Source organism: Lates calcarifer, linkage group LG5 (assembly GCF_001640805.2).
Source record: "Lates calcarifer isolate ASB-BC8 linkage group LG5, TLL_Latcal_v3, whole genome shotgun sequence".
NCBI lineage: Eukaryota > Metazoa > Chordata > Actinopteri > Centropomidae > Lates > Lates calcarifer.
The window spans coordinates 2609550-2633053 of NC_066837.1; the positions used below are offsets into that span (position 1 = coordinate 2609550).

The 23504-nt window shown below is 43.7% G+C and overlaps 1 protein-coding gene and 1 long non-coding RNA gene across 3 annotated transcripts; one reads left to right on the plus strand and one right to left on the minus strand.

Moving 5' to 3' along the window:
* Positions 1-261: 261 nt before the first annotated feature.
* On the minus strand, positions 262-13885 carry LOC127142444 (uncharacterized). Of its 2 annotated transcripts, XR_007813185.1 has the most exons (6): positions 13727-13885; positions 6440-6641; positions 6212-6352; positions 3400-3444; positions 2220-3223; positions 262-1166 (listed from the first exon to the last, which is right to left on the minus strand). It is a non-coding gene; the product is annotated as an uncharacterized LOC127142444 (long non-coding RNA). The 2 variants fall into 2 exon arrangements; XR_007813184.1 differs by having other exon boundaries at positions 262-3223.
* A 4225-nt stretch (positions 13886-18110) lies between these two features.
* On the plus strand, positions 18111-21338 carry LOC108880847 (homeobox protein Nkx-2.3). The gene is made up of 2 exons (XM_018672570.2): positions 18111-18806; positions 20166-21338. The coding sequence occupies exons 1-2, from the start codon at positions 18383-18385 to the stop codon at positions 20804-20806; spliced, it is 1065 nt and encodes a 354-aa protein (XP_018528086.1). The 5' UTR covers positions 18111-18382; the 3' UTR covers positions 20807-21338.
* Positions 21339-23504: the final 2166 nt, after the last annotated feature.

Below are 23504 nucleotides of genomic sequence, written 5' to 3' on the forward strand. Positions count from 1 at the left end.
TTCATACTGCTCCACACACCACCTCCCTCCAAAACTTTCTTTCAAGCTTCAGATGTTTTCATTCCGCTCCATGTTTCACACATGAGACATGGGAAGGAATGGGGAGACAACTGTGTGTGTGTGTGTGTGTGTGTATTCATCTCATGTATGGAAAAGTAAAGGAGGGATCTAATGTGACCTTTCATGTGTGTCAGCCGCTGTACGTCTGCATTAAGCTGTAAGCCTGTTCTCTATGGAGGCTGCTCAGCACCTATAGGGGAGGTCTGGGCGCAGGGGTTTCGGTGGGTGTTTGGGGGTGTCGGGGGGTTTCATTGTCAGGTCAGTAATTATCAGATTTGCCAGGGCCCCAGCAGGAGCAGGACATGCACACACATACACATCTCAACCGCCCCCCCGGGCCAAGCGAGGCGAGGCTAAAAGGAGAGGAGAGCCGTCAGCGGGACGAGCTGACAGGCCGACCCCCCGGGGAAGACGATAGCCAGTGCTGCTCTGACAGCTGCTTAGTGGGAGATTCTGCCTGCTCATGCTCAGTAACACACATACAAACACACACTCCAACAAGCTCCGACACACACATGAAGATACACACAGGAATGCATTTGCACATCTAGATATACACATCAACATATGTCCCTCACATAAGCGAATGCACACTGACGTACCCGTAAAAAACACATGGATACACTCAGCAGATGTGGAACACAAGCAAGCAAATGTCAAAGACAGATGCAGAAACACATTTTATATTCATCCCTGGTTAACTTATTTCTTCATAGTCTGCAGGAGGGGAGGAGGAGTGGCTGAGCTCCCCAACTTCAGCCTGAGTTAAGGTAAGTTAAGTTAACATACCACTGATTTTTTGGCCATTTGGAGGCAGTCAAAACAAGTTGTGAACATTTTAACATTCAGTATCACCCCTGTATAAGTTGATATAAGTTTGTGTATATGATATGTTGCTTCTAAACACCAGCTCTAACTTTTCCTGTCTGCTGAGTATAAACCAAGCTTTAGTGCTCTGTTCAGTTTCTAGAGCTAATAAGAGCAGTGAGAGTGAACCAGAACAGTCAAGCTGTGGGGCAGACAGATGAACAATGAGCTGAAACTCACCAAAGGCGAGGGGAGCTGGAGATTCAGCTTTCACATTGTCACGGTGAACAGGATCCTACCTGGGGACATGAATGGCACAGAAAGCATCACAAGATCACAAGGGCTGCACCAGTTTTCACCACAGCTGGTATTTAATGCCATCAAAGATGAAATAATCACACACAAATTCTGTGCATGGTGATTGTTTGTCAGGTGTAATTTGTGGTGCTGAATATGGATAAAAGCTGGGGTACACTGATGGCTTGAAGGGCACTGGCCATGTGGTCTCATCAGTCCTGGTTCAGGTCCATCTGAGTCTTCATTTCTCACCTCTCTCTCCTCATCTCTACCCTTCAATAAAGGCGTAAAATGTTCCTCGAAATACTTTTAAAAACGAAATAACAGCTCCTGCTGAGGGTGAAACACTAACAACACTAATTGACACATCAGTAGCAAACAGAGAGCTGCTGCTGACATGTTTTTGAAGGGAACCTCTCAGCCTCCTGGGGGCCTCTGAGTGTCCCTGGAAGCCTCTTTGGTCATCACCTCCTGGTCTCTGTGTCTCTGTGGAGGTGGTTTGCCATTGACAGTTAATGGGGTGTGGTTTGTCAGCGAGCTATAGGTCCCATTTCCTGCTCTGTCAAACGTGTGCGCACAACAACTTGTCAACACGCTAATTTACGCTGCTAAGCCAGGATCAAGACCTTACGGAAAGTGTAGGTTTGTATGTGTGTGTGTGTGTGTACTGTACGTCTCAGTGCATGCACACACAGCACTCCCTCACTGCCTTCTTCAACCGTGCTGAGTCTGACAAGAAGTGATCCATGTTACTGCATACACATCAACAAACAGGACCTGGGTCTGTGAGGAGGAGGTGGGTGGAGGTGGCTGGCTGGGTCAGAGGTCACAGTGGGAGGGGACTGTTGACTGACAGCCTTTAGCAGCAGCGTGTCTGCTGTTTGTTTGACCAGAGGCCTGTCCTGTCATCAGGCCTCCGCTCCAAAGTGGAGAGGGGACGAGGAGCGCTTAAGGTCAAAAAAAGTGGTTTTACTAACAGAAGTTTGCTCCTAAATTTCCCTCAAGAAATGAATTAGGTTCAAGGTTTGCTTAGGGAGGCGTCCTTTTCACTTTACCTGTTGCTCCTTCATTTGTCTGAGCTGCATCGATCCACCAGCTTTCTGCAAAGATCCACGACAGATGGGTAAATTAGAAATCCCAGGAGCTTTCTGGCTTTTCTGCAGCGAGCAGCATCAACATGAGATCCACAACAATCCTGGGACTGCAGCACAAAAGTTTGATGCCACGCTTCAGGTTTTTTTGCCGCCTCCTCTTCTCTCCTTTCCTCTCACTGCAAAGCAATAAATTCAACCAGCACATTCATTGTCTGCCTTGAAAAAAGAATAAATCAAAAACAGTTGAAAAGAGACATCAGAGACAAAACATTAAGAGTATAATGTGCCGTTAGATAATACATGAAAGGTGTATTTTATCTGTTCAGTGCGACATTACCACTTTTTCACTGACTGTACAGTCATGTTGTGCAGATACAAGCTAGTATCCCTGAACTGTGTGCTGGGAGGTGTCCACTCTTGCGTGACTGATAGCTTCATTGTTGCCATGCCAGCCGCCAGCTGTCAAGGCTACTGGGCTGCAAGATGGCCCAACTCTGAGAACAGTCAACTCCTATTTTTGGGTCTCCAGGGCCACTTTCTTAGGGGAACTGACATGGCCTTGCCAGCGACTGATGGGAACTGGATTGAGTGTGTGTGGTCAAGTGCATGTGCGTGTGTTTGTCCTTAACTTTGCATGCAATGCTGAGCAACAGCAAGAGCACCAAACATCTCCATCTCTCAGTGTCAGGAGGATGCTACAGAGTCTCTCCACCAGGGGGCGACTGTCTTCACAGTGCACATCAGCAGGACAGCAGGTTTTTAAAAGCAGAGTATGAAGACAGAAATGATTGAAAATGATCATTCTGACACTCAGAGAAGTTTAAAAGGAGGTTCAACAATGCAATTTGCCACGTTATTTCAGAATAAACTGTACATTAAAAGATTGGAAAGACATTTTCTGCCACAAAAGGATACAGGTTGCAGCTTAGGGACAGATCATATCAGAGGAGAAGCAACACAGTCATCTAAGGAATGAAATCAGGAAACATACGATAAACAAGCAATGAAAGAAAATAAAAACGAGGAGAAATTAACAAGAAATAACACAAGGAAATGAAAAAAATGGAAACTTCATGAAACAACTGTAACTAAAAATGGAATACAAACTTAAAAAAGAGAGAGAGATGACAGAAATATTTACTTTGAATTGTAGTGGAGATCCAGGAGTTTCCAAAGATATGTCCGGCTGAATTTGGAGGGAATGTTAAAAAATAAAATGACTCACAAGAAATCTGGATAATCTCCATTTGACAGAACGGTGCAGAGATAAGAAAACGAGGAGTGTTGGAGTTGAATATTTCACTGTGAACATCATTTAGCTTCAACAAAGAGCTGATACACAACATGTGACAGTGTGGAATTAGATAATCTTTCAACACTTTCAGCTACTTTGGAGGGAAAAAAGGGAAATCTGTATCTGTCTGTGTGGTTTTTCTGGGTAGACAACACATGTGAATGGGAACCACAAACTGGGACCAGTACCAGGGTCTGGAGAGTGACAGTGTCCTGCTGGTGTCAGTTTTTACCAGAGGAGTCGGGGGTGAACATCATGTTCTGCCTCAGAGACCTTGAGGCCTGCTGTCCTGCATCCGCTGACCATCTGACAGGGCTGCAGCTGCAAGTGTGTGTATGTGCATGTGTGTGTGCGCTATCATATGTATGTGTGTGTGTGTGTGTGTGTGTTTATGTGAGCCCCAAAATTCCCCATTTATTTTTATGTGTAGTTTACTGTCCCCAAACATTTTGGGGAAAAAGCATTTCTTCTCCAAAAACCGCAGCATCCAGCTCCAGAACTCGACTCTGGGAGGTTTTTATTTACAGCGTTGGCGTGTGATAGAGGAGCCACACGGGCTCTACCAATAACAGATTGTCATTTTGACGGCGACGCCACAGGGGGAGAGAGCAACAGCCTGAGTCCATCCCACTGAAACAATGTTTACTGCCTGTAAGGTCACAAGGCTGCATCACAGCGCAGGGACACACACTTCTATCCACGCATGTAAACACACACTGACATGAAAACTTGAGAATTTCACCACGCAGATTCACTTCCATGTTTGTGATGAATTCTTATTTTTCTCATTGAAGGACAAATATGTAAAACTTCTGCTGTTGTTAATTAATCACATAAACTAGCATTAAAAAGGAAATATAAGTGATTAATCATCATTTCTGGTCCCAGCTCATTATTCTGTGTATTTCAGCCTGAAGCAGTGAGGATACATGGGAGTTTTAAAAGTGCCACTGTGACACAATAAATCATGAGCAACATGTAGTCTATAGATAGATTTGTGTAAACCTACAGTCATTAGAACATGCACACACATATACACAACAAGACAACTTCCTTTCACATGAGTTATTGCCACTCCACAATAGCTCCAATAATAGTTTCCCATCTCTGTGCTGGTGACAGTGGTGACCCCTCCCTGACCTTTCACTTCTGGTCGTGGGGGCGCTCAACATCCCCTCTGGTTTCATTCATACCAACAAGGCAGCAAACAGACTTTAAGGAGGGTTAAAACAGGACTGGAAGGTATTTGTCCACACAGTGCCATCGCCCAGAAGGGTAAAGGTTTCGTAGCTAAATATTTGATCATCGTGTTGAATAAAGGACCATAATTATTAAATTATACACACAAGTGTCCGCCCATGTCGTCCCTGGGTAGAGCATCAAATGAAATGGTTTCAGGCCACCACATGGAGCCACGGATCACTGCTATTAATTCTCTCGTGTCCCAAAACAATCGTCAGAAGGGCTCCGATTCTGTAGCAACTTCTCTGCTTATCACACAACAATAAGTGAGTGAGTAAAGTTTGGAGCTCAGTTTGTTTCTGTGGGGATTTTCCATTAAGATCTCCACTGACAGAGACGTTGAATCTGGGATTAGAGATTAAAGTATCCCAGGTTTCATTCTGTGTGGAACAATTGGTAAGCGAGAGCTCAGCTCCACTTGAGGAGGGAGGGAAGATTCACCACAAACACTAAATACCTTCTTTTCCTTCAAAAGCCTGATCTAAAACCACAATCACCCAGTCTGAGCTTCATGCTTATTCTGCTGTGAACCTGCAGCGCAGCACAGAATCTCTTCATCCAGGTTCTCTCTTTCTTCATCCTTTACTTCAGTTTGTCTGTTTGGCTCTAAACAGGTTTTAAATGTTTTGATCTCGTTCCAAGTTATCTTGAGTTTTGGATAAACAAGGGCGTATTTGATGGCTTGAAATGAATCGTGTGCACAAAATACACCCTGAAGTACCAAAGAGAATCAAACCAGTTAGGCATGATTGTAATGAAATGAATCCTCCATTAGATATTAATTTGTAGCAGCTGAAACAGATTTGTTTGGCACAGATGTAACAGCTGCACAGCATAAAATACATTCTGCTTCAAATGCTTTTTCATGACACTTTTATGAAATGCCCCATATGAAATGTTTATTATTATTATATTATATTATATTATATTATATTATATTATATTATATTATATTATATTATATTATATTATATCATTTTTTACAGCACTCTTCTTAGATTAAAAAAAATACAGCCAAATAAACATATTAATCAAACATGTGACTAAGTAACCTGCAGAGCACAGAGTTATCTCCAGAGTATAAAAAACTCAGGCCCAACAGAAAATTAATTGCCAATTATTTTGATAATTAATAAACCATTTGCTGGCTCCGGTTTCTCAGTGTGACTCTGCTGCTTTTTTCTTATCATTGTTAATCATATTTCTTTGCATTAATGAATTTACTGATGAATTATAAAAATAACAGATGATGATAATAATTGTGTGTATTGCACAGAATGCAGCATGAGACTCTCAGCACCTCGTATGGAGGACATTAAGTTTCTTGCTGGATCAAAGGCAGCAGCCCAAACAGCCTGACTGCTATCAACACTTCAGCCCTCCTGACACTACATCACACACACACTCCCACACACACCTGCTGGCTGTGGGTCTGGTTGGTCCTGAGGGAGAGCTTGTGGGGGCTTCTTTTCCCCCCAACATCCTGCGACAGCTGAGCTCCCAGGTGCCCCAGCTCGGCCCAGGAGAGCAGCAAAGTGTCGTGACTTTTTTTTTTCTCCTGCAGCAGAAAGTCGACAGAGAAATGAAGCATTAAACAGAAGAAAGAGCAGAGAGAGTGATTTCATTTCATTGCTGTGGGATTTACCGAATGGAGTGACGTGTTAGGATTTAGTGTAGTCTGATATCTAATTCAGTTTTTCTCCCTGTGGAGGTCAAAGGTCAAGGTCAGGTGCAGAGCAGCAGTGCAGGAGGACGGATGCTTGTTGTTGGTGGACATAGGAAAGCTGCTATTTGAAGTCTGCAGCAGCCCCGCTGATTCTCAACGTCCCGATCCATCATCTCACAGCCTGTGGAGAAAAAGAAACATCAGCTTTTTATATACCTGGCTGCTTTCACCCTGCAGATGGATGACTGGCAGACGATCACAGAGGCGCACCACGTCGCTGCAGTTTTGCACGGTGGAGCGGCGGAACGCAACGTGACTCCAGGCGCCGCATACCGTCACATCAACATGGCCGACTCTTCCTGACATTCCTGTCGCTGCTCAGATGCAGCGAGAGAGAACGTCGTCGTGTTTACAGCTCTGTGATCTGTTGGCCAACAGGCGCACACACACACACACACACACGCACACACACCTATACACAGAGCAGCAAGGACAGGCCTGTACATGACGTGAGCACTGCTGAATTGCTGAGGTGTGTGTGTGTCATTCTTTCTCTGTTAGGCCAAGGACTATTTCAGGGTGCAGGCAAAGTAGAGTGTGTGTGTGTGTGTGTGTGTGTGTGTGTGTGTGTGTGGACATCAAGCCTCTACACACTGGCAAACAACATGTCAATCAAACCATCAGCATTGCAAGACTACTGGCTCCTGTCAAGGCTTCAAACTACAGAGCTCCTCTAAGTGTGTGTGTGTGTGTGTGTGTGTGTGTGTGTGTGTGTGTGTGTGTGTGTAGTCACCTTACCTCTGCTATGATTAGACCTGCAGAATCATTCCACAGATATATTAGCTGCTTAATCCACTGCAGGTCAACAAGGTCACACACAACCTGCTGCCTGGCAACACACACACACACACACACACACACGATACACACAACATACACACAATATATATGGGTCTTATAGTGTTATAGTGATGAGACCTGTAGAATCTCATGATATAATTTTCAGATATTACATATGTTGCTATGAAAAACAGAATTACACATCTAAAACTTATTAGTGAATTAATTTGGTTTCACGTGTGACACATTCACACAGAGGAAATGTGGTGTTAGGGGATCTCACAGGTAAAATGGAACATTAATTAAGACTTGTTGGATTCATTTTACATGAGCAGAATTAGTGTGAACTAATATTTTTAGCAGTGATTCTTCAGCGAGCTGTGACAGATGCACAGAGGAAAGATATTTTTACACGTGAGTAAACTTTGCTATTAGAGACGACACTACCTGAGGAACCTGAGCAGACTTCAGTTCAAATATCTAATGAATCTAATCTAATGAGTTTAGATATTGAAATAAATATGGAGACCTGTGATTGTTTATCACCAATCAACACTGTGTTTCAGACTCTTTTACTGGCTGAAATATACATTTTTATTCTTGCAAGCAAAGTGCCTCAGGTATTCTTCATCTTGACTCTAAAGGACCCTGCCTTCCTGTATCCCATTAGGAATATTTGTTAAAGAAACAAAGCTCAGGATGGATGCAGAGCTGTGAAAAGGATCTTTCTGAAGTGGCCTTACAGTGTTAAACACTCACAATGGAGCTAACACACATTAATGAAGTGTCAGATGGAGGACTGCCAGCATCATTACACGTCCCTAAAGCTAATTACATGTCCAACAGGCTCATTAGCTGATTCACTGGACTGAGTTACAGCATCAAGTTCAGTTCAGAGGAAACTCGATCCCACACACACACACACATACAGGTACTGACACACAGGCAGGTTCAAATGGACTCTACACATACATTACACACCCTTCACGCACAGCCTAAGGTACTGAGGTGTATACACATTAGAGTAAACACACACGTGTCAACAGCACAGACGATTTCAAGCGAGCTGAAACAATTTCTTTCTGTGTTAGTGATTTAAAATGAGCAGATTTTAAACAGTTACTCACTGCACTGATTCCACCCTCTGCTCACTGCCTGTCTGTTTAACTGATTTTAAAGGCTCAGTTCACCCAAATCACAATTAAGTTTTAGTTTTATTCGCCAAGGTTTTTGGGAAACAACAGCCCTGATACAACGGAGGTGGACGACATTTTGTTTGTGGAGCTCGTTTAGAAAATTCAGCAGCAGGCTACAGTAAACAACACTGAGTAAAGTAATGTAAATATGTTTAACAGTAGCATGGCTCTGCTGCAGGAAAATAAAACCGGTATCACAGGTTCACTTAGTTTTCTACAACAAAGTAGCTTTAATACAACTTTCATTCCCTCTTTTATAACTTCATTTTAATTTCATTTTAATTTCATTTAGTTTCATATTTTAATCACTTTTCTATTAACCTTTTTGGAGGAGTGCAAGTAAAACAATAAATGAATAATGAGGCTATATATTTTCGTCCAGCCTGATCTTAAATATACATGTAATGCTTTCATATGAAATTATAAATAACTGTGAAAACTGCAGGGCCGTTTTCAGATAGAGGTCTTTGTTGGAGTCATTGGAGAAAAAGATTTAAGAGAAAGAAGTGCAGGAGAAACTTTGCTGTCTCACTGTGAGTGTTAGTAGTCTTTAAAATGTTAACAGTCTTTAAAGGTTACTCTCTCCCATCACCACAAACTTTCTTTAAAAAAAAACTGATTACAGATTTTTTAAAACCTATTTTATGAAAAAAAATCTGGCGTACATCCTATTAACAGCTCCTTTAATATTACTAAATCATACTGATACAAAATCCCTGTTAATATCTGTGGAGAAGTTGCTGATGCAGGGACTTGAGCTCAGGTTTAACAGGGACTCTGACCTTGTAAATGTCTTCGCTCTGGAAGTGAAAGTGAAAGTTAATGGCAGGAAGCTTCCCTGAGAAGCAGCAATAAACATCCTCCACCCCTCCGCCCTGCTGTCAACCCGGGGGCGTAAGGATGACAAACTCCCGAGCAGCGGCGGTGCAGGGGGCCCTTGACCCCCTCCTCTGGTCCGGAGCCTTCCCAGCTGTGGGCCTCTGCCCGCTCGGCCCCCCGGGGGCCCGGTGGTCGGAGTGATCTATTGCCCGTGTCCATCCGGCCAGAAGCGGGCCGGTCCCGTCTGAGCGCGGCGCTCAGGAGGCCCGTGTTTAGCCTGATCCAGGAAACAGGCCCTTCCTCCGCCTAAACACTGAGAGCCGCTCGGGGAACCAGCTACGGCACGCCGCGGGCAGCGAGGCTCTCCGTCCTCCAGCAGAGGTGGAGTAACTGGCAGGTCAACGAGGCATGGCACGACATGACACGTACGCGCGCCAGTAGACACTTGGCCTCCCGTGCGTAAAAATCACCAAAACGCGCGCACCGAGTTTAAACTGACCAGGAAAGACACTAAAGCTCTTTGTATGTTAATTATTTGCAACTAATAATTATATTTAATGACGTGAAAAACACAACGAGGAAATTTGGGAGCTGTGTCTGATATTTATGTTTAATAATAAGACACATTTAGCTGCACATGACTTCTCGTGTCACGGGAATAAAAGACAACAGTAACCTGCTGCACAGCTTCTGCTTGAGGAGCTGCAGGGAAACTTTCTGCCCTCATTCAGAGTTAATTCATCAGATCTGACAGAGGGCGTGTGAGTGGGAACTTTCTCTGCATCTTCTGAACAAGTGAGTTCCTGCAGGACAGCAGAGCAGTTTTTTTGGGGGGGTGGTCCTGGAGCCCCCACAGGCCTGCTGTAGGGCCTGGACCAAAAAAAACAAAAAAACAAAAACTGCATCCAGAGTTTTTGTCTAACGGTTCCTCAAACGATGGAAAAGATGGACTGGGAGACAAAACATAAACAGTAAAAAAAATACAAAATACAAACGTTTTAAAAGCCCGTGCAGGGAGGGGGAATCCAGCAAGTCTAAATGTACTAAAGTTAGTCTTTGAAGGTTGGATATAACAGACCAGAGAAGAGAAAGGCGAGCAGCTGACGCCACTTTGATGGGTTTAAAAGCATCTGTTCTAATGGACAACGCATCAAAGATTCAAAAAGCTCGTGTTTAACTTTTAATAACAGACACAGAGAAGGTGCCTTTTAATGCTCGTTTTTATCCCTTTTTTGGTTTTGAAAATTCATCCTCTGCTCTTCAGATGAGCTCATATTTCATAAAACACTTTTGGATAATATAATGTTGGATAGAAATTTATCTCATAACCACTGTGTCTCTGCAGCCAAAGCACGTGAAGCCCTGACAGATACCGGCATGCAATTCATTTGAAGAGTTTCAGTCAAAATAGGAAACATTTTCCTGGATAACAAAAGTTCCCTAAATTAAACCGTTTGGTGAATCGTTTGCACAGCAGCTCTGTTTCCGGACAGGAGACTTTTTCATGCTATTTTCCTTATTTGTCTTTTATAAAAATGAGTGAAATCTTTTATCAGAAGCCTTCTCTTTCTTTGTTGCGTGTAGGAAATGTTAGAGTTTATGCGCTGCGTGTGTTACTTCCGTTTTAAATCGCAAAGACTTTCTGTGTCCAGAAAGATACAAGTCTGTCGGGTCTTGGTCTCCGGGCTGAGACGCTCCAGAGAAGCGTCCTGATACCGCGGACAGAGACAGAGCCTGGGACTCGGTCCGGGCCCTGGCAGAGCTCAGGCTGCAGTGATTGATGGTTAAACCCTCGGCAGGTTGTAAAGCAGCCAGGCTGGATGCTGTTTAGGAGATAGAGAGCTGATAAAGGAGACGCTCGGTGAGAGGGAAAAAAAGAGGGCGAAGAGGGGGCTCTAATGGTGCAGGGGGGGAATCCGGACTGTCTGTGCCGTGATGGAGTGGTCTGCCTCCCCCCTGGAGGCACTAATGCCCCCAGTTTATACACAGACAGACAGACTTCTTCTCGGAGTAGACGGGAGGAATCATCACATGGCCTGAGTTTATCTTGGGAAATTATTCTTCATAAAAACGCTTCACTCCTCGAAAGCTCTGAGAAAATTAATCCCTGCGCTGTGATAAGACTAAAGAGCCTTAAAAGCTCATTTGCTCTTTTATTTCTGGAGATGCGCCTCTGCCTCTGCGTGCCTTCCTCATCAAATTAGACCAACAAGCCTCTGGAAATTTCTACTTCAGTTGAGAAACAACACGGTCATAAATCAGAGCGCCGTGGCTGTAACGACTTGTTTCCTCTGCAGTAATAACAATGGAAGTGGAGGCTTTAGGAGTCGATATACTGGGCGGCGGGTCTCCCTCCCTGCATCCAGCTCAAGTTTATTCCTCCTTCATCGCGCCACAATATGAGAAACAAAATAACAAAACACACATCTATCACTCTGGAAGACATTGCCTCCTCTCCTCTGGCGCGTTTATATACAAATCTGCCGGTCTTAATGGCTGCGGGGTGGAGATCATTTACTTTATTTGCATGGTTAAGAAGAAGAAGAAGAAGAAAAAAAAAGGTTTCGCTCTCGTTTCATTTCCCACATAAATCAGGAATTCCTCTGCCGGTAAAAGTCGGTCGTTTGTCAGCGGAGTCTGGCGTGCCGGGTGACAGAAAACGAGAAACAGAAGTCCCATTAGGTAAACCATTCAACGCCACAATTTATACAGCAGGCCGGGCGGGTTCATAAACAGAGCCGGTTGCGTCATGTGGTGTATTTGGGGTTGTGTGTGAGAGATATAGAGGCCTGTCCCGCACTTTTAACGACTCAGGGCTCTGAATGAGGGCCAAAAACACCAGCAGAGAGGAGGCCTGATGTGCAAACTCACAATATTATTTCCTAATTGGTTTTTGGCGGAAAAATGCGCTTTTTCTTTTCTTTTCTTTTCTTTTTTTAACCTATAAATGTTGGACAATATGGTGAAAGAAATGTCAGGTGTTGCTTTAATTGTCTAATTATTCTGTGACCGTATTTCCAGGATAAATCGAGGCCTTATTTTGGAAAAGAAGCGGTGTTTTTTGGAGAGGTGTGTGGCCGCTGCTCGTGTCCTGCCGGGCGGACATAGACGTTACGGATCACCGAGATAGTGTCTTCCCACTCCGCTTAATGGAGCTATTACTGGCTGCAGGCCTCTGCTATCTAAACACACACGCACGCGCGAGCACGCGCGCGCACGAGGAGCCTTTAAGCCGCAGGGAGCCAGACGCGCGAACTTTTACGCATGCACGACCGCGGGACAGGAGGAAGGCAGCGGAGAGTCAAATCCACTCTGTCAAAGATTTACACATTTTCCTTTTTTAAAAAATTATTATGTGTTTACACATGTTACTTATTTTACTACAAATAATTACAATAATACATGTTTATTACTGTTCTTTCTCTAAATATTGGTCCTTAGAAAAACATCCTGTTTGATTTTATTTAATGTTGTGTGTGTTTCAGTCAGAGCTCACCTCTACTAATAAAACATGTTCATGTCATAATAACATCAATGTTTATCATTAATATTATTAACAAATGCTGTGGAGTTTTCTACAATTTCACAAGTATCAGATGATAATATGAAGGAAATACGTGATCTAGGAAAAGTAAATGAAAGTGGTTCATGTGTGATTATTGTGGTGTAAATTAACCAGACGACTGGAATCGTGACAAACTAAAAAGTTGTTGTTGTTGGGGATTCACCTCGTCATAAATTAGAAATTAAAAACGCAGATATAATAATTTAATAAATGTGTTTCTAACATGGAGCACAAATAAACCAACCTGCTTTATTTTATTCCACAATCTGACCAAAACAATCTGCAAAGTAACGCGCTAAAACTTTTTAAATTCAAAGTTCGTTTTTTTTTTTTTTCTTATCACGGAAAAAGTTTACGTGGAATAAAAAGAACAAACAGAATATTCGCTTTAAATGATCGTATTTTTATCGGATATTTCATTTATAGGAAATATATTCTTTGTCTATTTTTACACTCTGGAATTTTCTGTCTCTATTTTTGAATTTTACTTTCACACGCTGATCTGTTGATGTTGTTGCCGATGTCAAATTCTAAATTACACAGAGTTTATGAAGCCACAGTGTTTTCTTTATAACAGGCCGAAGCGTTTGTGTGTTCACATATCATCTGCGGTCTGACTCTATAGAACCGAGGCCATGTCATTTGTACGTGCTCTCCATAGTATATAGTATAAACAGCTGTAAGTGGTGTGTGTTTTGTTGCTCTTTTAACAACCTAATAAAGTTTCTGCTGCTCGTTAACACTCACTTCAGACACCACGTCTTCTGAAAACCATCAGAACTGTCCGGTTGCCCCCAAACACAAACACACTAAACCACACACAAACACACACACACACACACTCACGCGCGGTGTATTGAGGCGGGTCGCTGAGATTATCTCTCTCTCCATCCAACCATCCAGAGCCGCCTGGCGCCTCCGCTGGGCCGCAAATGACAGCAGACAAGAGGTGTAGCATTTCCTATTGTTACCCCCTTCATCCATAACACACACACACACACACACACACACGCAGAGAGAAAGAGAGGGAGAAAAATACAATCAGTACATCGATAACAACTTGTGACATTTTCTCTAAAATCTTGATGACTAACAGGAAAGTTAAAGGGTAATACACACATTCTTACTGGTGGTAAAGAAGAGTATCTAAGTATCTAAATTCAAAAATAGACTAAAAAGTCTAAATCCTTTATCATAAATTTAAGTTTTGTCTTTTAAGAAAACTTGGTTTTCATTGTTGAAAATGTTCAGAATACTTTATTAAGGTATTTTAACCCTTCAAATGTCTGCAAGGACTTTTTTTTTTAACAGGCTTATCTGTGTTTGTGTGAAAGATAAAGGCCCCAACAGAAGCTCCAGAAAGGTCAGAGTTTCCCTTCCAGCTCTGTCAGCACCAGTCAGGTTGTACAAGCTGAACAACCTCCTTCCTCCTGACGGACATTTATCTGATTCACACTCTGACGTTTGGTGGAAAGACCTCACTGTCTGTTTTCCAAAACCCTCAGAGGTCCCAGTCAGGATCCCTGAGGTCCACCAACACACAAACAATGAAAAACAGCATCAAACTCCTGAGAAAAAGACCTGTCTCTTTCTACACCAGCTAGTTTCTAACTTTGTCTGTGTGCTGTTTGGTGCAGGTCAGGTAGTTTAATCAGCTGCTGCTGGAGAGTGCTGAGACTGAACCGTATGCAAACATGGTGGCTTGTTGGAAACAGATATTCATCAGTGCAGCCAATAAATGATCAGCAGAAACTGGAATCAGGTGACAGAGATCTGGGTAGTGTGAAAGTCAAAATGAATGGTGCACCCAGAAATTCCTTTACAGGAGCTGCATTTGTTGTGAGATGGTGAAGTGTGGTTTTCCAGGGTGAAAATATTTGTAACATTACACATTGATGTTTTTTTATCAGGTTAGGATGAATATGTTTGGGTTGGGTTAGTCAGGTTTTTTGTTTGTTACAAATCATCTCAGTTGAGATCAGGCTAAATATGATCCAGAGAATTCCTCCCCTCCTGGAAACCCTTCAAGGACCCCTGGAGCTCCCTGAACCCCAGTTTGGAAATCTCTCTCTTGGAATAACCGTCCGGCCAAAACCAAACGCCCTGTCACTTAACTTGAACTAAAACAGTTTTATTTTCTTTCCAATAGCTGCTGTCGAGTGTTGGCTCATCTGACACACAGAAAACACAGCGCTCAGCCTGGCGTCATTGGATTTAATGCTTATTTAAAGTAAATGGAGGCGGCCGTGTGCCAGTCTAAACACTATCCTGCCTTGTTTGGCACTTTTTTATGAGGACGCGCTGATGATGATATAGCGTGAATTGGAGAGAGTCGCCAGGAAGTCTACAGGGACAACCACACATATATCTGTCTGTTTCCAGCTTCCATAGATAGAGCTGCACAGCAGGATATTTACTACCTGTCGGGATGCACACAGACAACAGTGGAGGGAGACCCAGCCCAGGTCTGTGAGGGGCCCCATTGGGTTTCTGTTTTCTTTTTTAGTTTAGAGATACAGTGAAGTTTGCAGTATGAAAATGTGCACAGCAGCAGCTATCTCACGGTTAATGACATTTACGATAATGATTACTGTGAGTAGCGCCTGCTCTGCAGAGGTGTGGTTTTGTGCATCCAAAGATGTGCAAGTTGTTATCATCCTTACACCACCTGCATCTCACAATCAGATTTTCAATCAATCTCAAAACTCTGATGGTAGAATTTCAACAGTGTCCAAACCTGGGGACACTACGACATGATTCTTTCTCCTAGATCACAAAATTTGGGATGGGATTTGGCACCATGACAATATCAACGAGGCAATCATTAAATTCATTAGTACATATTATGATGAAGAAACAGGATCTAAAATAGAGCTCATATTTAGTGCGTCTGAGTGATGTTATTCAGCTTTGTCACAGAGTTAAAGGGAGACAGAAAGTTCATTTCATTTTCTAATACCCCTCCTTGGATAGAAATGAAGTAAACACTTTTATTTTTCACTGGAAACACTGTCAGAGGCAGGAGTCACAAATTTCAGAATATAGTTTTGGTCTCTGCAGTCTCCTACACTTTCATTTACATTCTTATCCATTACTCATACATATGTCTGTCTAAACGTGTTGGTAATATTTCCAGCTCTCTCCATAGAGCTGTAAACTGTTTAGAAAGTGACTTGATTAAAATCATATGACAACAGACTTGTCAGAGTATCTTCATCTTCCTTTGAAACACTTCCTGTTCATTGACAGGAGTCTGAGAGTGTCTTCTATGATAAAGCTGTGCAGCTGCAGTGAGCCACCTCATGTTGGAACAGTTTGGCACACATCACTGTCTTTAGATTAAGACTTAAATAAAACATTATACCACAGTTACAGTTATAAACTACAGAGTGTGGCTTTGTGGCCATGGCTATATCACTGAGAACACCAAGGTCATGTCCTCAGTTATAACACTGGGAATATTGGGAGTTTAATGGCATAAAGAGAAATTTATATTCTATAATTACGCACACAAACGTATACAATTTAAGGTTGGCTTTTTGCCCCAAAAAAAGCTATAGATTTGAAATAGAAAGATTTTAGTAGTCTCCAGCAGAATTACATACCTGCAATAACAGATGGATTTGAATCATTTTAAGATAATGTAAAGATGATGAAAAATAGTTTTGTTTTTTTTTTTAAACTAAGTTTGGTTGGAGGCATGTTTAAAATGTCTCAGGTGGGTTCTGATGGGAACCTCAGGATTTCAAGCTACAGCTTTGTGAGGCATCAAAATGCATGTAACATATCAGTTGCAGGCTGTTTGTTTTTAGCTCTGTCCTCTGCCTGGGAGCTCAGCAGCAAGGCACCCTCCACCTGCACAGTGTCCAAGTAGGAAAAACCTGCAGGAGGAGTGGAGGGAGCGGGTGACAGAGGCGAGGGGTCCCGCTGCAAAACGGAAAGGGGAGCTGATAGGAGCAGATTAGGTCGGGCTAAAAACGTCAGTCAGTTTTCCTGGAGGAATTTTAATTGCCCCGGGGGGCCCTGCTTATCTGCCCAGGGCGGTTATTAATACAACACCCCCGATAAAGAGGACGGAGAGACACTGAGACACAGCCGGCTGCTGCTGGGCGGCCTGGCTGCAGGGAAACTACTGGAGGAGGGAAATCAAATACAGACTGAGTTCATTCAGTTTATATAGTGCTTGGTATTCTGTAGTAAAAAGCAGAGAATGGGAACAGCGTCATTTAACCTCTTGATCCCTTAAATTTAAAAGTTAAAATGTTCAGCTGTATCTGTTTTTATTGACTGGAGCTTTATCATTTACTGAATGAGTGACATGAAATGGGAAAGTCTGATTGTTTTAAGTATTTTATCAGTATTTCCCTGTTGTACAGTGATGACAGATTTTCTGTCTCTGGAAGCTGAAGCATCTCCTTAAAAATTTAGAGGAGACAGGACCGTGTTTAAAGTTTGAGGGTTTGAGCAAATCTCGGCTTTGTAACATGTCCTTGTAAGCCACGGATGGGAGCGGCCTTCAGTGGAGTTAACTCAGCACACTGATGTCTCTCTGGAAATGTAAATGGATCTTTTAGATCAGGAGTTTGGTTATTATGAGGACTCGAAGAAACAGAGCCTTAATTCTAACTCTTAAAGACAAAAATGTCACTTAATCTTCTCTGTTAAAAGCCAGTGTAGGTTCAGGAAAATCCAAATTAAATTAGCCACTATTTGTTTTCAATACTTAAACCAATTTTATATACCATTAATGCACTGGGTGAACTTAACAAGGTAAAGAGCCACGCTTCGATTGTTTTATCCCATGACCTGACCGTTGACCTTGACGCGCCACCGAACGCGCAGGGGCTGAACCAAACACTGCGCCTCTCCAAGGAGCGCACAGATTTACGCACGAACCTACATCAACAGCTCGGGGTACTGGCCCAGTATGGAACGAAAATAACGCTTTTAAAACGCAATGTAAAGGTGTAGGTAACATATCTGCAGTAACAGAGCCGAGCTGTTAATGCCGTTCCTGGAAGAAAATGCGCGCGTAAAAAAGGCTGCTGGAGCGAATTCAGCGAGAACAGAGGGATAAACACGGTGGAAAACAGGGTGTCGGTACAATTCTCTGTCCACCATATTCACACTAGTCCGAATCAAAACCAGAATGTGAACATACGTCACGTACGCCCCACCTACACTGTCTCTGGTTCTCTCTCTCTCCCAAATGCTTCCTTTCCAGCCCACACGTACTTTCCATTTCACTCATACCCCTCCCCCTGACATCAGAGGAGGCAGAGGCGCTCCTTCGCCCCGGTCCAAACTCTACTTACAAAGCCCGACATTATATCTGTCAGAGAGGAGACCTGCATGGACTAACCCGGGACTATTACCCATGTTTTCGTGCGATTTACGGCAATGAGGGATACCAGAGGTTTAACGCACCTCCAATTACCAAAGAAGGGGCTATTAAGGTCAATTATTTGTTAAGAAAAGAGTGGAAAAGGAGAAGGGGAGTGCATGTTACTCGGCGGGCTTCATTTCCTCGATGCTGCAGAGCAGGAGCTGGATGACATGATGCTGCAGAGCCCTCTCACCTCCACGCCGTTTTCTGTCAAGGATATCCTCAAGCTGGAGCAGCAGCAGCAGCAGCAGCAGCAGTCCGGGTCCCTGGAGCTCCAGCACCGGGCCCACACCCAGCAGCACTTGGCCGGGTCTCCTCCCCAGCAGCAGCAGCATTTCCAAACCCCGCCGTCCTGCATGCTCGCAGGGGCCCGGGACAGCCCTTCCTTCTCGGACGGAGAGGACAATCTGGCCTACCTCAGCACGCTGGCAGTGCGGGAGGAGGACCGCGGGGAAACCAGTCTGTCCCCGGACATGTACGTCCACCCCGGCCTGCAGGGAGCCAAGCTGGAGGCCGCCGACCTGGAGGAGCAGGAGAACAGTGAGTTGAAACACAAGCTGCTACTGTAAAGGCTAGACAAAAGGCAACAAAGGACACGTGTAACAATAATTACACACAGCATTTTACTGAGACAATGACTGAAGTGTAGATTCAGGAGAAAATACAAATATAAGCAGCTGTTTTGAATATCGAGCCTCTCATTTTCAGTGGCTACAAAATGATTTGCATGCTTAGCCACAAAAACAACTTACCCTGTGACCTTAACCGTGTTGCAGGAATGTTGCCTCTGTTGAGCACAGCGCCATTTAGTTTGTAAATTATATAAAAAATATAATTATTTCTAATATCTTAACAGCCATTTAATGGATAGTTTAAAATCAGGTAAACACAGTGTGAACAAACTCAAAAAAATGTTATGTCATTTTCTAAATAATCCTACAGCTCTTTGTATTCCAGTATTTTAATTGTTATTTGATTATTTGAGCTCCTGCCTATCCTTAAAAATAAACTCCAATATAGCCCAACATTGAACTTCATAAAATTCTGCTGTAATAAAGTGAAAATAGATCAGGTTTGCACGGATATTTTCTAATCTGCAGAGCAGTATCAGTGCGCGGAGCCCTGCTCTCGGCTCCTCCAGACACCAGACATTATCCCAATAAAGAGCTATCAAATGGTGGAAGTCAGTATCAGAGGCCCGAGACGAATCCAGTAAAGTCTGGAAATGTCAAACACTTTCTAGTGGTTCAGCTGCGCGGACGTTACACGGAGTCTGTTATGATCTGTGGACCATAAACCGACAATTAGTTTAAAGAGGCTTGTAAAAGAAGTGACACCACGAAGTAGCGCTAATAAACAGAGTCACAGTCAGACACAGCGGCCGAGCAGAGACACATCTTCTCTACAGAGCACACAATTATTCATCAGATATAAACAGCGATGGATAAGGTTTTAGACCGTCACTAAAAATTAAACAATTTGCCCAAAACTATTATTGGCCAAGTCAAAAGACGTTTTTTTTGTGTGTTTGTTTTGCACCGTTGATCCCTCATGTCTCAGCCTCTCCTGCTGTTTTCTATTTTATTGTCTCGTTTTTAAAATAATTTCTGATCTTTTTTTGTTGGGAACTCTGGTTAAAACTTTTGTAAATTTACATGAAATTACAAGGGAAATGCCTGGTGTTTGCCTGTCTCTGCAGTGACAGTTTTATTATTATTATTATTATTATTTAGAGTTGACAGGTACTGATTGAAGTTTAAGAGTCATGGCTTCTGTTCAAACCTTGTCTTAACTGTGGACTGAGAGAAGTGGCATAATATTTTTGTACGCACAGACAACATTTCATGATTGAGTCCAGAGATTTTCACAGTTCTAATGTGACTTTTCCAACCTGCCCAGAGAGCTGCGGGCTAGTGTCCCGGGAGGAGGCAGCAGAGGGCGGGCAGGGCGACTCGGAGAGGCCGGTGCAGAAGCAGAGGAGCCGGCGGAGACCCAGGGTGCTCTTCTCCCAGGCGCAGGTCTTCGAGCTGGAGCGGCGCTTCAAGCAGCAGCGCTATCTGTCTGCCCCGGAGCGGGAGCACCTGGCGACCACCCTCAAGCTCACCTCGAACCAAGTGAAGATCTGGTTCCAGAACCGCCGCTACAAGTGCAAACGGCAGCGGCAGGACAAGTCTCTGGAAGCGGCGGGGCAGCACCACCCTCCTCCGCCCCGGCGTGTCGCCGTACCGGTGCTGGTCCGAGATGGGAAGCCCTGTCTGGGCGGCGCGCAGAGCTACGCCGCCACTGCTCCGTACGGATCCAACCCGTACAGTTATAACGGATACCCGGCATACACATACAACAGCCCCGGTTATAACACCAACTACAGCTGCACGTACACTAGCATCCCCGCCCTCCCTCCGTCCAGCACCCCCAACGCCTTCATGAACATGAACTTGGGAAACGTGAGCGGCCTCGGCGGCTCCCCACAGGCCCAAACACATCAAGGGACCGCTGTCACATCCTGCCAGGGCTCCCTGCAGGGGATCCGGGCCTGGTAACCTCACCGCAACAGACCTAGTGTCCTTTTTTATGGAGCTCTTTGAATTTTTGGTTAACCTGCAACCTTGTAGAAGTGTTAAGTCGGTCAAAACGCCTCAGAAAACAGTGTTGCTTATGTAATGGATGTGAGTTTGGATTCACCTGTCGGCTGAGATGAAGTTTCTCTCACATTTCCGGCTACTTCAAGTGCATTAGAGCCGAAATGATTGTGCGTAAAGGCCGGACGTCTCACAGCTGCATCTGAACAGTCTCAGCTCGAGTGAAATTTCATGTAGTGGTCCAAGTATTGTTCGCTCTAATTCGGCACTGACACTAACTGAGCTGAAGCACAGAGGAGGGGGTTTGCGCACAAGCTCGCGCATTTCTCTCTTATTTGGAACTCCAAAAGACGATTCGTTTTTTTAAATGTTTGTTTTTAACACGGTATATTTTTAGGCTATGGAGAGATTGAATTGCTTTTAACTGTTTTTTTTTTTGGGTTCAACAGAGAAATGTTTTAGTCTATTTCACATCTATTCAAATAAATTCAAGAAATGAGAGAAGGTGCGTTTTGATTCTGTATTCGGGCAAAAAAATATTTTTTGAATATTTGCAAAGAAAGGTTGAAATATTATCTGAATGGCGAAATACATCACTGTCCTAGAACTGAAGCTATCTGTCCCTAAATAATGAAAAGTAATAATAATACTAACATATTATTGCTTCCATGCGGGGTCACTGAGCCCATGAGTGAATCAGATGCACGGTGGCAAATTTTGCTCATAAACATATTAAGGAGAGAGCTGCTGGAGGAGGCCAGGCCACAGGAACTCTTTGTCCCGGTGCCAGGCGACGTGAAAGGAGGAAGTTATTCTCCATTTGAGGTCCTTTAAAGGACGCGATTAAGCACCTAAAATACCCCCGAAGAGCGAGCTGCAGCCGGGCTAGGGAGCGGGAATAATGGCTCTTATTGGATTGTCGGACAAAAGGTGTGTGGTAGGCAGAGCCGGGCACTCAGCAAAGACAAAGGCGCACAGGGGCCGTGAGATTGACGTCCTAATATTCCCATTTGAGGGACAGGCAGCGGGTTACTCTGCGCAGAGGAGGGGACACGGAGGAAAAATGTGGTCACTTTTGTTCCCCTTCAGGAGGTTTTTTTTGTTCGCGGAGAAAGGCTCTCCGAGATCCCCAGCCGCGAGGCTTCAGGGGCAGCCGGGCTGGAGGTGATGGCAGCGGGGAGGCGTTTGTGTGAAAGAAGGGGGTATTATTGCTACAAGTTTCACCATTTATCCCGATGAGGAAAATGGACGGGAGAATTTTAAGGGCGAGGAGGAGGGAGCGAGCTTCGCGTCCTGTAGCCTATTATTTCAGTGTGAGGGTGTTATTTCAGCCGCAGACCGATGCTATTCTCACAGGTAACAGTCTAATCCTGGACGGGAAAACGACTGCAATGATCCCATAATAATTCTTTAGAAGGAAATCACAGAAATATATTACGGTGATTTCACGGGTTCTGAGAGTCAGGAGCTTTCTGTTAGGTACTACTGAGAAAGGTAAAATGATAATATTGCTCGGGTTAAGGATTCATTGTGTCTTGGTTAGAAAGGATTTAACTGAAGCTAAATGATGCCAAACCAAATGAAATTTCGTTTTTAATTTGGTTAACCTACTCCATTTATTGACAAGTCGTTCAGAAAATTAATGGGCAACAATTTTAAGTCAATGACCATTTACAAAAATACAAAATGTTAACTGGTTCCAGTAATGATTTCACATCATTATCAACTGAATAACTTAAAGGCGCCACTCTGGGCCCTCGCTGTTTGATAGGCTTCATCATTAATCAATTAATCGAAAAAATACTGACAGAGCTGAAGACCTATAGTTTGGTTAAAGGGTAGCTGCGGGAGATGCTTAGAGGAGAACAATTCCTCTTTATCTAAGGTCGTGCAGCCTAATTGGCGCTGTTAATGAGCTATTACGCGCAAAATGAGGGCTCAGAAAATACACGCAGGGCACAATCTCAGACCAAACTCGCCTTACACACGTTCTGTATTTTTCATAGTGGAGATACCTGGAACTTATTTGCCGGAACAATTCCCAAGAACATAAATTATCTCGGACGTTGTGTGAAAATTCGGAGGGGAAAGCATCAATTGCTGTTTTTCTCTGCGCCTTAATTGTTCCTCCAGCCTGAGAACAGTTGTTTCCCAAACCCATTCTTGTATAATTACACCCACACACTCAAGTCCTAATGTGAGACAGCAGCTAAGACTGAGAACAAACAGCAGGAGCCACATTTACCAGAACGTCTCCCACTGAAACGGCCAGGCCTCGGGTTTCTGGGGAAAAGCGGAGCCGGTGATGAATGACAGGAGTTTAGTTGTTCGTCAATATGATAAATGCTTATTTTTGGGAGGAACATTGTCTCATAAATGCTCCTCTGTTGCAATATCTTACAATAGGACCTCAAGATTAAATATTATTTCCTGATCCTAAACTTTATAAATAATTCACCAGCCACTTTACGCACATTTTGTTTCTCTAAACTGAATAAAAATCTGCTCAGCCGATCTACAGGAAAAGCTGGTTCATTAAGATCAGATCAGAACAAATCTCCATGAATAAAAACGGTTGTTATCGGCAGTGATCGCCGATCACTCTGCGTCTCTGCGGCTCCTCTCTGTGCCAGACAGTCGGTCTCAGATTGAGATCTGT

What these genes read in the sequence shown, in the direction of transcription:
- LOC108880847 (XM_018672570.2), top strand. Translation starts at nt 18,383, where the DNA reads ATGTTACTCGGCGGGCTTCATTTCCTCGATGCTGCAGAGCAGGAGCTG. An exon ending in CCTGGAGGAGCAGGAGAACA is followed by an intron (nt 18,807 to 20,165) that starts GTGAGTTGAAAC and finishes CAACCTGCCCAG; the next exon opens with AGAGCTGCGGGCTAGTGTCC.